This window comes from Vanessa cardui, chromosome 16 (assembly GCF_905220365.1).
Source record: "Vanessa cardui chromosome 16, ilVanCard2.1, whole genome shotgun sequence".
Lineage (NCBI taxonomy): Eukaryota > Metazoa > Arthropoda > Insecta > Lepidoptera > Nymphalidae > Vanessa > Vanessa cardui.
In genome coordinates this window covers 11,031,985-11,049,643 of record NC_061138.1, presented here as the reverse complement: position 1 = coordinate 11,049,643, position 17,659 = coordinate 11,031,985, and the positions used below count along the sequence as shown (strand labels likewise).

General features: G+C 32.3%; 2 protein-coding genes across 2 annotated transcripts; one reads left to right on the top strand and one right to left on the bottom strand.

The window, feature by feature from the left end:
- Positions 1 to 2,457: 2,457 nt before the first annotated feature.
- LOC124536191 (transmembrane protein 223) lies at positions 2,458 to 3,395 on the bottom strand. Its single transcript, XM_047112671.1, has 2 exons — positions 2,920 to 3,395; positions 2,458 to 2,846 (listed from the first exon to the last, which is right to left on the bottom strand). The coding sequence occupies exons 1-2, from the start codon at positions 3,299 to 3,301 to the stop codon at positions 2,554 to 2,556; spliced, it is 675 nt and encodes a 224-aa protein (XP_046968627.1). The 5' UTR covers positions 3,302 to 3,395; the 3' UTR covers positions 2,458 to 2,553.
- A 348-nt stretch (positions 3,396 to 3,743) lies between these two features.
- On the top strand, positions 3,744 to 17,425 carry LOC124536038 (DNA topoisomerase 2). Its single transcript, XM_047112436.1, has 19 exons — positions 3,744 to 3,951; positions 5,362 to 5,593; positions 5,794 to 7,693; positions 7,785 to 7,924; positions 8,760 to 8,962; positions 9,331 to 9,479; positions 9,821 to 10,058; positions 10,260 to 10,417; positions 10,646 to 10,854; positions 11,163 to 11,303; positions 11,797 to 11,935; positions 12,471 to 12,594; positions 12,930 to 13,085; positions 13,288 to 13,452; positions 13,750 to 13,863; positions 14,201 to 14,375; positions 14,582 to 14,829; positions 15,776 to 15,945; positions 16,765 to 17,425. The coding sequence occupies exons 1-18, from the start codon at positions 3,937 to 3,939 to the stop codon at positions 15,941 to 15,943; spliced, it is 4,674 nt and encodes a 1,557-aa protein (XP_046968392.1). The 5' UTR covers positions 3,744 to 3,936; the 3' UTR covers positions 15,944 to 15,945; positions 16,765 to 17,425.
- The last annotated feature ends 234 nt before the right edge of the window (positions 17,426 to 17,659 follow it).

The following is a 17,659-nucleotide window of genomic DNA, read 5'->3' as shown; positions in this document are numbered from 1 at the left end:
TTTAGTTGCGTAGTTTAATTATAAAAAATGAATGAGTATACTGTAAGAAATACAGTGAACAGTAAAGTTATGACATTATTTACATCGACAACAAGCACAAAACAGTTTAAACGAAACGTTATTTTTATAATATTGTCTTGAATACGAAAAATACTATTTACAATGATTTTGATATGATTTCGATATAACAAGTTCATAACTCTATTGGATGCTGTATAGATAAGATTGAATGCGAAACAAAGTCTAAAAGTGTTAAGTGTAACTGCAATGCAGTGAGAGACAATGCATATTATATTTATAATCTATAGTTTATTTTTTCATTAACCTGTGATTGGCTAAATGTCAAGTCAGCTGTATATTGTTCTAGAAACATTCAAATATGCACTGCTTTTCCTGTGTGCCCTCACACGGAGCCTTAACTCGTAATTATATGGTAGACATTTTAAAAATATTAATTTATTGTAAATAAGGATTAATATTGTACTTAAATAAGAGGATCGATGGATGAGATGACATGATAAAATCAAATAATTTTAAAGAATTTGAATACATTGGCAGTTGGCAAGCCTCTTTTATGATAGGGATTATCTATTATCTGCGAGAAGAAACTGTCCATCGACAAAATAAAAGAAATGGTTGTGTGTTTAATTTACAAGTAAATATAACCACAGACTCCATTGGTCCTCGATAGCTTGTTGTAGCAAGCTAGTTGAAGCATTTGTAGACTTAAATGGAAATCATCTGTAGATTAGATTAACTCATAAGAAATCAATAGTTCTATTAGCTTATTATTTGTCTATGGTATATATTTTGAAGATTAATTGTTGTTTTAATGGAATAATTAGACACAAATTTTTGTAACTGATATTCTTTTTTCAATGTTTTAGATAGAAATGTTATGAAAAAATTGAATGTTTTTTTCATCGAATTCCAGAAAAAAATATTATATTAACAGTTATATAAAATCTTACTAATTTTTTTGTCTGTTTTGAAAGCAGAATTGTAAATATGAAGAAAAACTTTATTTTTGTTATAAATTGTACTTCTCGTTTATTTTGTGTTGAATCAAACTTTTGTTTCTATTAATTTAATTATGAAATAATAAAGAATTTTTGAATAAATCTTAAGGTATATTTCATTACCCCTTTTCCAAATAAACACATTTTAAATAGAATTATTCATAAACATTCATATAACTTTACTACTATAAGCATAAAGTAAAGTAGTAAAGTAAAAGCCTTTAAATTTCTCACTGCTGGGATAAGGCCTCCTCTGCCATTAAGGAGTGGGTTTGGAACATATTCCATCACGCTGTACCAATGCGGGTTGGTGGGATGCACATGAGGCAGAATTTCAATGAAATTATACACATGCAGGTTTCCTCACGATGTTTTCCTTCACCGCTGAGCACGAGATGAATTATAAACACAAATTAAGCACATATATATATATAGTGGTGCTTGCCTGGGTTTGAACCCCCAATCATCGGTTCAGATGCACGCGTTCTAACCGCTGGGCCATCTCAGCTATCGGCTATCTCACTATACAATAAGCATATAACTTTTGAACTTCATTGTCTTGTATTGAAAAAAGCTCTTTTTCTATTTGTTATGTGGTTGAGACGCATATGTCCGACTGCTGGCTTATTGTCCATTGGCCTATAATCAGATCAAATCATGGGATGTAGTTAGATATCCTCACTATATTTTTCATCACTAAAATAATTATAAATACATAATTATTCATTCTTGTCATATACTTAGTATATTGTATATTTTATTGGATTCCTTCTTTCTTCATCCATACATAATTTGATATTCGGAAAAAAAAAGACCAAGCATGGTCAAGTATTCTATTATACATTTCCTTTGAAGAATTTATTCCATCACACTTCTTCATTATGGGTTTATAGAGCTACATAGTAGAAATTCATTCAAGTCACAGTATACAGCATGAATCATGAGCACAACTCTTTGGATACATGTTGTTTCATACAATGGTTATATTTTTTTGGATTCTCACTTGTTATTCGGCTACTATAATTTCGCCTCAAGTGTATGTGCGAATTTGCATCCTACTGCCCATCTCTTACTGGCTATTATACTGATTTCTAGTATGTTCGATCAACAGAAACATAAACACAAACAATGAGAATCGAGAGCTGTTGAATTGACCTGTGATCCCTTGGTTTAAAAACATGTTCTATCTTGAGTCATCTAGAGGTGCCTAAAATATGAAGGTCTAGCAACATACATTTTTTTTAAATTTTCGTTCCCAATACTACAGGAAGTATACACTAAAAGCTCCCTCAAAAATCACTTGGCAATAATTTGGCAGAGTTTATCACAGCACATTTTTTTTCTCTAAATCAATATTTATAGTAATAGGAGGTAGCTTAGACTGGTAAGTTATATCAGTATGAAAGGTCAGGTAAGGTTTTAGTTTAAAACAAAATAATAATTTAAAAATAACTTTATTTACAAGTTGTTTATTAACTAAAGACTAAATCTTTTTACAAACACTTAAATACATTCACCTTTTTACACACTGTCATTACCAAATCCTTTTTAAACCAGCTGTGCAGTCAAATAATAAAGGATTTTTGAATTCTCCTCTCATATCGAGCATATAATGCATGAAAGTATTTTTAACCTTAAGCGGTAGTTGTACCCTTGCGGACTTCCGATTATCTTTACAACATACAAATTCAATAGGCACTTTCATAATTCTGTTAGTACCAAAAGGTGCATAGGTAACAAATGTTAGATGTCGTCCACCCTTGTTAAGAATTAATAACCTTACTGATTTGAGTGTGTACATCCATATCATTGACAGAGATCCAGTTCCTGCAAAAACAGATGTAAATATAGCATTAATGGGTATAATCTAATTATACATTACACGAATTATAATATTTACCGATTATTATTGATATTGCCCCCAATGTATTTCTATATTTATTTTCGCCTAAATTAATTTTTCGATACCAAGGAGTATCGTCTGTTATCTTGGATTTGTCAACGGGAGCATCTCTCAAATTTTGTAATGCAAATAAACCCAGATATGTCCAAAACATATATTGAACGACGGCGAATATATTCATGTACATATAAAATTTTGGATTTTCATATTTAAATAATATAACGTCCTTCACTACATTTGTGTTAACATCATGAATTGTTTTTGTAACTACCGAACTATATGGTTTATCATTTTTTAGTTTACTGAATGTGCTGTTAATAGGATAACGCAGCTTAGCGACTCGTTTTAAAATTACTGGAGCATAAGATAGAAAAGACATATTACAACGTCTTCTAAGACTAGTAATTAAATAATCAAGATTATTTAAAACATAACCTAACTTCCTAAGTTCTATCTTGTGTCAATGTCAGTTTCTTAAATGTCAGCACAGAATATATTATTATTTATTTCAAAATCACTTCTTTAACTACTGTAATTTCATATAGATCGTTAAATAATAAATTATATAAGAAAATACAACACCACTGTACATTTTTTGATTAAATAGTATTTAAAATGTATCAAGCTCGATCAGTATAAATAAAATAATACTTCCTGAATTGCTTGAATTTGTATTTATATTAATTAATAATGATAAATGATAAATCCATAATCTATCACTACTTTACGCAATTTATATTTCAAAATATTGTGCTTGTGAAACATATTTTTTGTCGCGTAAGCTTTATAGAATGTCAAATATCCATAAACAACAAAAAGGAAATTTATAGTCTATAGATATTCACGGCGTCTTTGTCAATTTCGTTATTTCGTCGCGGCTGTGCTAATTGTAAATTACAGCAATAAAAATGTTGATTTTCAAAAGCCAATAATATTAAACGCTGTATTGTCTTGTTTTCAAGACAAATCGTCCAACGCGTTGATCGCAGACGTTTTATTAGCACGACTCTCAAGATGGCTGATATTAAGGTAAGGACTCCGATCTTGGCGGCATTTTGATCGGTAACGGTCAAAATTGGAATTGTTTATTTGGGTTCATATGTTTATGCTTTCAGTATTTATGTTATTATTTTAAATACATTACTACTATGCAATCAAGCTAACCAATACATAATTAAATATCATATACCTACTATGTTTGCTTGTATGTCATTCGAAGCATAATATTTTATAAATGTGCATAATTCATTAAAATAAATATTTATATTTTGAAGTAATCGAAAAAGTGTTAATAACATTAGCCTGGTATGAATGTACAGTTAAATCTTGAATACTCTCGGTATTCTGCAACTACCGCCATTTATATCCAATATTTTCATATTAAAAAAAAAGGAAATTATTGTAGCCAAAGTTTTGTGTATTGAAATAATAAACTTGAATACAATATATGCTTATTACATGCATGCATTTATTTTGTAATATCTTGGTTTTCAAAATGGTTACCAACAATAGTGACTAATGTTTTCAAATTATGACTGTTTGAAGTAACCCTCAGCAATTTGGGATGAATGTCACATATTACACATATAAAGAGTGTTGTCTGCGTCCTCTGTTTGTTATTGTTTCACACAAAAACAACTGTTTTTAGAAATTTGACACTTAACATTAATATGGCAAATGTTAGTTAAACCATAATATTTTCCATGTGCTAACATTGATTTAACAAAATGAAAATTCAGCGGTATTGTTGTTGAGTCCCCATTCATTGGTAAAAACCATCTAAAGTTGATTCCTTGGGCTATATCATCATAAATCTCGTTGGTAGATTTTTATCTTTCATCTAAGTTGTGTTTACATAATTTCTTACTAAAAGAATATTGTATAAACATATCCAATTTGTCAACAAACTGGTGATAAGTTTAGTTGTGACTAACATGATAATTATTAAGATTGCAACAGAATTACCAAGATACTATTATGATGCACTTGAGTATATTTTGAAGTAACATCTATTAATTACGTATTATTCATATAACACTTGGGTGTTTATATTTCGAAAAACAAAATGAAGATAGATCTGTAATCAAAAATGCTTTTATTAGTCAGTGGTAAAAATAGATTAGATTATAAGAAGTATATCTGTACTCCTGTATTAATGTTTTAAAATTGAGAGTTTATCTTACCTATATATAAAACATGTGTAAATCCATGACCTATAACTATTATATTATAGAACTGGGGATGAAGTTATCTACTATACGTACATATATATAAGTAAATTGTATAAAATTTTCTGTACTGAGTTCCTTAATATCTTTAAAAGTAATAAATGGCAAAGTTAACTTAGGTTTAATAAAACCTAAAACTTTTATATATTCTTGTGTGTAAAAAATTTTGTAACAAAATATTTCTTAATAATACTTTCTTATTTTATTTCAGTCAATGCTCGCTAAAATGAGCAATGGTACCCAGAATGGCACTGCGCCGGCTGCGCCTGCCAAGGGTCAGAAGGGTAGCATTGAAAAGATATATCAAAAGAAATCTCAGCTGGAGCACATTCTTCTCCGTCCTGATACCTACATTGGGTCCGTTGAACGGGCCACAGAAACTATGTGGGTCTTTGACAAGACTAAGGAGTGTATGGTTCAGCGGGAACTGACCTTTGTACCAGGTACTCATTTTTAAATCAATTAGTTGTTTCCAAAGACCTCATTGTTGTATTTAGCAAAGCTCACGTTAAATTGAAAAAAAAAAATTTGTATATAAATGCAGAACTGTTGCATATATAAATTTTTTTAGTATATTATAAATTTGAGTGTCTTTTCTGGATATCTTCAAATATTTATAATCCATTAAATTAATATTTTTCAGGTTTGTACAAAATATATGACGAAATATTAGTTAACGCAGCTGATAATAAGCAAAGGGACCCCAAAATGGATGTAATAAGAGTTGAAATTAATCAGGAACAGAATACAATATCCGTTTATAACAATGGATGTGGTATTCCAGTTGTAATGCATAAGGAGGAGAAAATGTATGTACCAACCATGATCTTTGGCCACCTTTTGACGTCTTCCAATTACAATGACGAGGAAGAGAAAGTGACTGGTGGCAGAAACGGTTATGGTGCCAAGTTGTGTAACATTTTCTCAACTAAATTTACAGTGGAAACTGCTTCCAAACAGTATAAAAAACATTTCAAACAGACATGGGGCGCAAACATGACAAAGGCATCCGAACCTAAAATTAAGGAATCTGGTAAAGATGATGATTTTACAAAAGTGACTTTTAGCCCAGATTTGGCTAAATTTAAAATGGAAAAGTTAGAAGACGATATTGTTGCATTGATGTCGCGCAGAGCCTACGATGTCGCGGCGTCCTCACAGGGCGTGAAAGTATATCTTAATGGAGAAAGATTAAAAATAAATAAGTTTAAAGACTATATTGATTTGTATATAAAAGGTAAAGAGGATGAAAACGGACAACCCTTGAAGGTTGTTTATGAAAAAGTTAATGATCGCTGGGAAGTAGCACTTACGCTCTCTGATAGGGGTTTCCAGCAAGTTTCTTTTGTGAACTCAATTGCTACAACAAAAGGTGGAAAACATGTCGACTCAGTAGCAGATAGCGTTGTTAAGAATGTCCTTGAAGTTTTAAAAAAGAAAAATAAGGGTGGCGTTAATATCAAACCATTCCAAGTTAAAAACCACATGTGGGTATTTATCAACTGTCTCATTGTAAACCCAACCTTTGATTCTCAGACAAAAGAAAACATGACTCTCCAAGCTAAGAGCTTTGGTTCGAAATGTAATTTTTCTGAAAAGTTTATTACTGCAGTTTCCAAGTCTGGCTTAGTTGAATCAGTATTGACTTGGGCCAAATTTAAGGCACAAACGGAACTCGTTAAAGCATCAGGTAAAAAACAGAGTAAATTAAAAGGTATACCGAAATTAGAAGATGCTAATGATGCTGGAACAAAGAATGCACATCTCTGTACACTAATTCTCACTGAGGGAGACTCAGCCAAAACATTAGCCGTGTCTGGACTTAGTGTCGTCGGCAGAGATCACTATGGTGTTTTCCCCTTGAAGGGTAAACCGCTTAACGTCAGAGACGCGTCACATAAACAAGTTCTGGAAAATGTAGAGATCAATAATTTAATTAAAATTCTTGGTCTACAATACAAAAAGAAATATAATACTGTTGATGATTTAAAGTCTCTAAGATATGGTAAAGTGATGATAATGGCTGATCAGGATCAGGATGGATCACATATCAAAGGGCTCATCATTAACTTTGTTCATCACAATTGGCCGGAGTTATTAAAACTGCCATTTTTAGAAGAATTTATCACGCCTATAGTAAAAGCAACTAAAAAAGACAAAGAAATTTCATTTTACTCATTACCCGAATTTGAAGAATGGAAGAAGGAAACTGACAACCATCACACATACAATATAAAATACTACAAAGGTTTGGGTACCTCCACATCTAAGGAGGCTAAAGAATACTTCCAGAATATGGACAGACACAGGATCAGATTCCGGTATGGTGGCCAGACCGATGACCATCATATAGAACTGGCTTTTTCAAAGAAAGGTGCTGATCAGCGTAAGGAATGGTTGACTAATCACATGGACGAAGTGAAGAGGAGAAAGGAGATTGGCCTTCCAGAGAGATATTTGTACACAAAAGATACTAAAGCTGTCTCATATTCCGATTTCGTTAATTTGGAGCTGGTTCTCTTCTCAAATGGTGATAATATAAGGTACGATTGGTATTATTACCTAATATTATTACAAAGATGAGTATAATACATAGTTTTTGGATTTCAATTAATATATTTTCGAAAATTCTAGATCAATACCTTCAATGATGGATGGCTTAAAACCTGGACAACGTAAGGTTATCTTCACATGCATAAAACGTAACGATAAGAGGGAAGTCAAGGTTGCACAATTGGCTGGATCAGTTGCAGAACACTCCGCATATCATCACGGTAAGATCATCTTATAGATGCTGGCTTTGATTGATATATTTGAAATTAATCATATGAGGTTACATTTGTCGTATTTAGTAACAAAAACAACAGCCTGTAAATTCCCACTGCTGGGCTAAAGGCCTCCTCTCCCTTTGAGGCGAAGGTTTGGAACATATTCCACCACGCTGTTCCAATGGGGGTTGGTGGAATACACATGTGGCAGAATTTCTATTAAATTTGTCACATGCAGGTTTCCTCACGATGTTTTCCTTCACCGCTGAGCACGAGATGAATTATAAAGACAAATTAAGCACAAGAATCAGCGGTGCTTGCCAGGGTTTGAACCCGCAATCATCGGTTAAGATGCACGCGTTCTAACCACTGGGCCATCTCGACTCTTGATTGATATATTTGAAATTAATCATATGAGGTTAGGTTAAGTTAGTAGGTAGTTAGGTTAGGTTTGTTGTATTTAGTAACAACAACAACAGCCTGTAAATTCCCACTGCTGGGCTAAAGACCTCCTCTCCCTTTGAGGAGAAGGTTTGGAACATATTCCACCACGCTGTTCCAATGCGGGTTGGTGGAATACACATGTGGCAGAATTCCTATGAAATTTGTCACATGCAGGTTTCCTCACGATGTTTTCCTTCACCGCTGAACACGAGATGAATTATAAAGACAAATTAAGCACATGAATCAGTGGTGCTTGCCATGGTTTGAACCCGCAATCATCGGTTAAGATGCACGCGTTCTATCGTATTAAGTAAAAAATCTTCAAAAAATTTTAAAAACAGGCGGTTGGATAAACCTTTTTTGGTGAGGTATGTAAACTCTATTCCGTTACCCACAGGCGAGCAGTCCCTGGCGATGACGATAGTGAATCTCGCGCAGAACTATGTGGGCTCGAACAACATTAACCTGTTGGAGCCTCGTGGTCAGTTCGGTACGCGTCTGTGTGGCGGCAAGGACTCGGCCAGTCCCAGATACATCTTCACACTCATGTCGCCCCTTACCAGGCTCGTGTTTCACCCTCACGACGACCCTTTGCTTGTGGTCAGTTACCTTATCAGCACTCAAATATCTTCTTGATTTCAGTTATATTATTACTTTACATGATTTTTTACAACCATACTGCTCTTGGAGATGTGTTCAGGAGAACCACACGCATGACACGACCCTCAATAATGAGGAAATGACTGGGAAGAAGAAGAAACTGCTCTTGAGATGATATTTGTTGGAGAATTTTATTTGTTAGAGTTTTTATCATGTAACTTAACTGACGAATACAAAAATAGTTCGACGAGTAGTTAATAGCAAAAAGTTGTAGACAATATGAAGTTAATGTCCAATATAAATTAATAATATGCCAACTAAATGTGTCTGTGTGTAAATAATAAAACATTTTTTTATGTAAATTACAGCATGAATTTGAAGATAATCAAAAGATTGAGCCAATCCACTATCTTCCTATTCTGCCTATGGTACTGGTGAACGGAGCTGAGGGCATTGGCACGGGCTGGTCAACCAAAATACCCAATTACAACCCAAGGGATATTGTCGCTAACATTCGGTAAGTACCTACTACTTAGTATTATTGGATACATTAGCAGACTTTAATAAAGCATGTATGTCATATATTAAAGCTTTCTTTATTCATATTTTACTGATAATAGCAGATACGCCAAATGAACTTGATTACTATTTGCGAAAATATAGCTTTTGTTTGAGTAACAGATTATATTATGTTCAAATACTTTTTTCCATATAATTCTAGCAGCAGGCAAGTATTTTATTTTAATGTGTTACTTTATTTCGAAATGTTATTACTATATTTTGTATTAAGAAGGACAATTTCAATATCGTTCATATTGTTTACTTGTGTAATTTTAAGTGGCATGATTATAATTTTAGACGCATGCTCGATGGCGAAGAACCTCTACCCATGCATCCATGGTACAAGAACTTCCGCGGTACAATTGAAGGTTTCGGTGATAAATACGTTATATCGGGCGAGGCGGCCATCTTGCCCAATGAGAAGATCGAAATCACAGAACTCCCTGTGGGCGTATGGACACAGAATTACAAGGAGAACGTTCTAGAACCTATGCTTGGTACAGATAAAGTGAAACCACTTATATCTGAATATAGGGTGAGTTATTTTTTTAATGCAAAAAAAAATTGTCGCCAAGATATCAACAATATAAGATATGTATCATTAATTTATTCTCTACTATAAAACTAAATATATATTTTTATGTAATGTTTTTATTTGACGAATGTTGGGCACATACTATAGACAGATTTTATTATTGTATCTGTACTTTTATGTAAACAATATCTTGTGTTTCAGGAATACAATACAGACACGACGGTACGATTTGTTGTTAGTTTATTGCCTGGAAAACTGGCTGAAGTAGAAGCAGAAGGTATTCATAAGGTGTTCAAACTGCAAACCACAATATCTATGACTTGCATGAATGCTTTCGACCATAACACCTGTCTTAAGAAGTGAGTATGCATGATGTTGACCTCGTCTGTTTTATAGACGAGTCAGTATGTGATTAAAAATTTTATATTCAATTACATAATCATACGACAACTTATTAACTGCTATCTTTTTAAGATTTAAAGACTATTGTTTGTTTAACTACATAAATGATTTGTAAACAAAATATAAATGTCTAGATTCCTGTATTACTAAAACTCGAGTGATTTAACTAATTATTTGATTGTTAGGTATGACAAAGTAGAGGAAATTCTCCGTGAATTCTACGAAATAAGGTTAAAGTACTACACTAGACGAAAGGAGTATTTAGAAGGGCAATTACAAGCTGAAGCAGACAAACTGACCAATCAAGCGAGGTTCATTGTTGAGAAGTGTGACAAAGGATTAGTGGTTGAGAACAAGAAAAGGAAGGCTATGGTTGAAGAACTTATTAAAAGAGGTTTGATTTGATCTTTTGCAATATTTTATTATCTCATTTGCATTAGCATTAAGCATCTTGTACATTTTGTATTGTGATATCTTTAAAAAAAAATCGACTCAATGTTAGTTGGTGGAACTTCTAAGTATTCATTTACAATTCATTTTAGATCAACTACATTTCAGCAAATATAATTTACTGTCTAATATTCAAATAACACTTTATTTATGACAAAATATAATAAATAAAACATTTAACAACAAGATTTGTATACAAATATGATTACTAATGATTAGTAACTAATTTATTACTTTTCTGGTTGTTTTAAGGCTATGCTCCCGATCCCATTGCTGAGTGGAAGAAGAGGGCGAGCAAGATGCAGGGACTCACTGCTCTTGAAGAGGAAGAAACACCAGAGTCTGAGGATGAAATTGAACCGGAAGACACAAAAGGAAAACCTGTTGATCCTGGTATGTAAAGAATTTTCTTACTTCCACTAATGACTCAGAATGTTTCGCTTGGTTGTTGTAATTGTCGTTAAACTATTTTTTGAGTTAATGTACTCCATTAATACCACAAGCTCTGTGGAAAGAAAATTATGAGGAAAACGAACCTCATAGGAATTATAGTTTTGATGCTTTGAACATCGTCTGAGTACAATATTATTTTATTAATTTGTAGTTGTACATATATAAAAACTATGATAATTTTAAGTTACATAAGTTGGTCTATAAAATATAGCATAAAATGCAAATGAACCAAAATTAATTTTATTATGATAATTATTATTTATGATGATAATGATACTCAATCATTAAACAGCTAAAATCAAACATTTTACCTAGAATGTGAAATTTAAAAATATTTGATAGTTTTACACTCTATACTGCATATCAAATAAATACATGTGTGAATACATAGATATTTTCGTATTTTAACTAATATTTTTGTTTATTCCATCAGAGAAAGCATTCCAGCAACTTAAAGAGGTGAAAAAGTTCAACTACCTTCTGGGTATGTCCATGTGGATGCTCACTAAGGAGAAGAAAGATGAGCTGCTCAAGCAAAGGGACCAAAAACTATCCGAGCTCAACATTCTCAAGTAATTTTTGATTTTAAAATAATAGTTATAGTAAGACACAACTTAGATGTCGCATCGGAAAATGCAATGGAACGAAAATAAAACCGATTACTGCCGATTTACACAACCAATAGAAATAGCTCCCTATCGCGCCATTCGACGCTATTCACCGCTATAGATTCACGCGTCAGAGAAAGCAAGTGCTACATGCACTTAAAATTAACGCGTCAAATTGATGAATTATTGACCTATTTCTATAGGTTGTTTAAATCGGCAGTAATCGGGTTTTATTATCATTCCATTGCATTTTCCGATGATACATCTAATTTGTGTCGTACTATAAGTAAATTTTATCATGAAATATATTTATACTGTAATGTACTTGGTCATATGGCTCCAGCAAATTATTAATAATATAATGAATAATTATTTATATTTTAAGAGGTTGAAAAAGAATTATACCTACCAAATTAATATTTATTTAAAATAACGAAAAAATCACTTCGTTATTTTTTTTTAACATTTGATATACTACATATTAAATATATTTCTTTAGAGCGAAAACTCCTTCGTTGTTGTGGCGAGAAGACCTCGACGTTTTCCTGATCCGGCTTGACGATCTTGAAGAGAAGGAGAGACAGGAGGAATCCAGTACCAATAAGAAGAGTTCAAAGGCTTTCGTATGTTCTCATTATTCATTTCTTCATTCCTTACAGGAAAATAGTATATTTGTCTAAAGTTATATACATATCGGTAACTTAGTACATTAATTGAAAAAATATATCTATATTTTTACAAACAAAAAGTTATTTTAGTAAGCTGGTAGTATGTTATTTAAAACAAACTCTTTTATTGTTTATGCTATACATAAAGATGGACAGGATGAAGGTAATATTTAAATATATTTTTTACTGTCTCTTTTAGCAGCTTGCATGCTTTATGATTAGCCTTTTGTAGTAAATCTTTAAGACTGTGCAATATAGAGTATTATAATAAAAAAAATAAAATTTTACAGGCGGCCAACAAAAAGAATCGCAAGTCATTACTAGATATAGCTCCGTCGGATAACGGCCGTCGAGTCGAACCGAAGATATCCGAGGACCTCATCAAGAGGATACAGGCGGCTGAGAAAGCGAAGATTAAGAAGGAAGTTAAAAAAGAATATGATCCTGTGAGTATACAATTTTTGAATCACCATATATTAAATTCTGTTTTTTTACTTCTTTTTGAATATACTCTGTCCACTAGGATAATAGTTTTTGGTGGTTAAAACTAGTTATTTAACAATGTTATATTTCGGTTATGGAGAGAGAAGGGAGATGTTCAGAATTGGAAAGTTTTTGGTCTGTTGTTTATATTACTTGTTGTTTTAGGATGATCCAACGGGCGTCAGTCCGGCGGCAAGTGCAGAGAAGAAACCGAAGTCTCGTGTTAAGAAGGAGAAACCTGAAAAGCCTGAGAAGCCCGAGAAGGCTGAGAAAGAGAAATCAGATGGACTCAAACAAACTAAGCTCACATTTAAGAAGGATGCAAAGAAGGTATGGGATGCAAATACTTTAATTTTTTTTACATATGAATAATATATATAATGGTGGGGTGATGAATGCTATTCCAATAACATTTGTGAAAAATCACATTCAAAGTAGTCAAATAGTATTCGATAGGAATAACATGATTCCAAACATGTCTTTAAAAAAATATCAAGCTTTATTTTACAACATTGTTGCAAAGTACACAAAACAGCTTACCAAAAAATTGTAAATATGATATTTTCTGTAGTTAATTATATACATTGATCATATGATATTTTATTCATGTACTTTTATCGGTAACAGAAGAAGATGACATTCAGCGGTAGCAGTTCAGGCGAGATGTCCGGTTCTGATGTTGAAATGGTCGAACCTCCCGCGCCCAGAGAGAGGCAAAGTGCTAGAAGGGCTGCTACGAAGGTAAGAGAAAACTCTTTTTGCTAGAGGATTAAGATAAAAATTACATAATTATGTTAAAAAGATTATGAGAAATTATAAATAATTATAAAATGAAGATAATATAGTCATAATTCTAAAACACTGTTAGCCTTCTGATTATTAAAACAAACAATAATTCCATCAATATTCTATAGCATCGATTCAGAGTAAACTTTTTAGATGTAAAAATTGCTTGACCATTCAATTTCATTTTACACTGGCTTTCATGATCTATAATGATTATATAAAAGTTTTAATTATATAAAGGTCTATATTGTATGTAGCTATACAATGTAACAAGTTAATATCTGTTCTCCAGGTACAAAAATACAAAGACGGTTCTGACGACTCAAACTCAGACTCTGAAGTTGAGTTATTGGACAACAAGGTGGAGTCTGACACGGAAGCGCCTCTAGCCATGTCCATCAGCGACGATGACGATTTCAATATCAAGAAAAGCGATGCCAAGAAGAAGCCTGCTGATATGGACTCTGGTAACTAGATTAGTCATCAAATCTAACTTAATCAAATACTTTCAGTTAAATAAGTTCATAATATAACTGTTTTCCATTAAAATAAGACTGGCAATATAAAAATGTTTTAGGAAGAAAGTACTAATGATTTATATAAATTTAATAGTTGACTAAAAAATTAAGATGAACTGCGTCCCATAAAATGTGTTACCATTTTTTTCTTTTAGATTGTCTTTTCGACTCGCTCATAGAGGAATCGAAGAAAGAATCACAAAATGCCAATAATTTGAACACGACACTCATATCGAGCGACGAAGAAAAAGCTCCACCCGAAGAGTCCCCGCCGAAGAAGAAACCGGCACCGAAGAGGAAACTCATGGCCGTTGACAAGGAAAAGGAGAAACCCAAGAAGAGGCCGGCTAAAGTGATGCTCAGTCAGGACAGCGATGATGACAGCATATTCGATAGTAAAAAGGTATGGCATCAATAGTTATTATATAATTTATTTATTTATTTAATGCCACACTGTATACATATCATTACAGGATTCTGCCCCAATTCGATATTACAGCAATTAAAAAAAAAAACAAATTTAAAACATCTATCCATGTTATAATAATATACATAATACTAAATTGTATATGATATATTCCAAGCAGCAAATATTGTGAGTTCACTCATACTGCAACAAAACAAATCCACTTTGTCTGCTATATTATATAATATTTATATAATTTATTTTCTAAGTTTTTTAATAGAGTAAGGAATATCTAAATTAATGTGATATATAAAAGATACTTCTTATCTAGTGCAAGTGGATTCTTATCAAATGCATTCACATAAAATGAAATATACTTTATATGCCTTAAATAGATATTATTTTATTTTGCAAATATTTATTAGTAACGAAAGTCATTAGTACGACACAACTTAGATGTCGCATCGGCAAAATTCGTAATACCGATCACATCCGAATTGAGTACGCTATCCCAAATTATCAATATTTATTTTCTCACACGAATATGATCTTTGCAACAAACGTAATAACTTGTAATATCATATGATCTAATATATTCGTCAATTTGACGCGTGGATTTACATGCGCTTGTTTTCTCTGACGCGTGACTCTATAGCGACGAATAGCGTCGAATGGCGCGATAGGGAGCTATTTCTATTGGTTGTGTAAATCGGCAGTAATCGGTTTTATTTTCATTCCATTGCATTTTCCGATGCTACATCTAATGTGTGTCCTACTATAATTTAGACGTTCTAAATATAAATGTGATATATACAAGATATTTCTTATCTATTGCAAGTGGATGGCTGATATAAAATTTAATATGGACATACAATGAAATTTATATTTTATGTTGTCATTACTATTAATTTTATTAAAGAATTCATAATTTTGTTATGTGCAGGACAAAAAGAAGGCGAATCCAAAGAAAAAGGTGAAGAAAATGAGTAGCGGCAGCGACAGCGAGGAGGAGAGCGCGCCCGTCGCGCCCGTCGCGCCGCGGGCCAACGCGCGAGCGCGCCCCGCCAAGAAGTACCACTACAGCGACGGAGGCGACTCCGACTCCGACTGAAGGCACACACACACACTGATATTCTGTTCCATTTGTTTTTATAACAAAAATAGGCTATTTGACTGGTTTTTAAAATCCATTCTATATTATTTAGTAGAGGTTAAGGAAAGTAAAAGTTGATTTTTTTTATTTCTAGTAAATATTTGCCGAAAAATATCATATTAAAAATTCCATATATAAATAACGCGCGAAAACGATGCTTGGACAATATGGCGCTGCAATCGGGTCGGTGACGTCACTTTGCTGTATTTTAATCTGTGGTACATATAGTAGAAAAGCAAGGTTTACAAGAAAGTGACTTCATCATAAGCCCGGTTTATTGATTTTTGAATATATTAAGTATTATTTTCAACTTTTGTTAGTAAATAACAAATTATAAACTCATAATATACACTGATTACAATAATTCACAATTTATTTTTTGCATTGTCAAATAGCCTATTGTCCGTCTGTAAGTGGTTACCACCGCCCAAATACCTTGGCGCTTTAAAAAAATATTGACCATAAACGGAATGAGGCGATAAGATATATCTTGTGCCTGGTACATTGGCTCACTCGCCTTTCAAACCGAAAAATAACAATATTACTGTTTGCGAAAGAAAACCTTAATATCTGGATGGTACATACCCAAATGGGCTCTATCACCAAGTAAATGATGTTCGTGTCAAGCTGAATCTTAAATAATTACGCTGGAAAATTGACTGGGCCGTTGCTGTACAATAGGGCTAATTTTATACGGCGCCAAAGAAGCGCCAATGTTCGCGACGATGATGTTTCATAGTTTAAGAAATAATCTAATTTTAAAATAATATTTGTTTCAGAGGCCAACTGTACATTGCAGCAAATGGTTAAATAAATTAAAGAAACCCCGTGAGTGTGAAACACAGAGTTGACGTTTTATGAGATTCATATTGAGTCTTTGACTGTTCGATTATTTTCGTATTACTTATAAAGAATAAGTATTGTGTCGGTTTTATTTTAGTTAATTACGAATAGGCACAATTATATTAATTAATATTAATATAGAAGTATCTAACTATTTTAATGTTAGTTTCGTCTGGAACGTTACGATAAGATGACATTTTGACTATTTTATTCAACGTTTTTACTCCAAAATTTATCTAAATTTTTACAAAACTTTGTATAACTTCTAAATTTTTTGTACATTTTCCTTTCTTTCTTAAAACAACTCTCTTCTTGTGTTCGTTTTTTGACATTTATCCTAATTTAGATGATTGAATCATTTTAAAAATTGTAATAGTTTATAAAGAATGTCCTATATTTTTAATAAAATAACGTATTATCTTTTATTTGTATGACATCTTTAAGAAATCTCATTCCATATTTTATCCTAAGATAATGAAATGTTTAGTTGTCAATTACTATGAAAGTATTGTCGAGATGGAATAAAAATACATATTACCTAGTACATTTGTTATTACGTATCATTTTTAATGTTTTTGAATAACAATGTCTCGATTGTTAACTTAATTTGTAAATAAAGGATAATTTTATAAGTACACAATCTTTTATTTCTATATACCTAATTTACATGATTTTATTACGCGCTCACGTCTTATCTACTAAACCTATTACAATAACAATTGGAGTGAGTATACTCTATTCCAATCATAACAGCGAGAAGGCAAAAAACAATACGTCAATAGCCAATTGACACGATATTGGTCGAGAGTTTGATTAATCTATGATATTCAC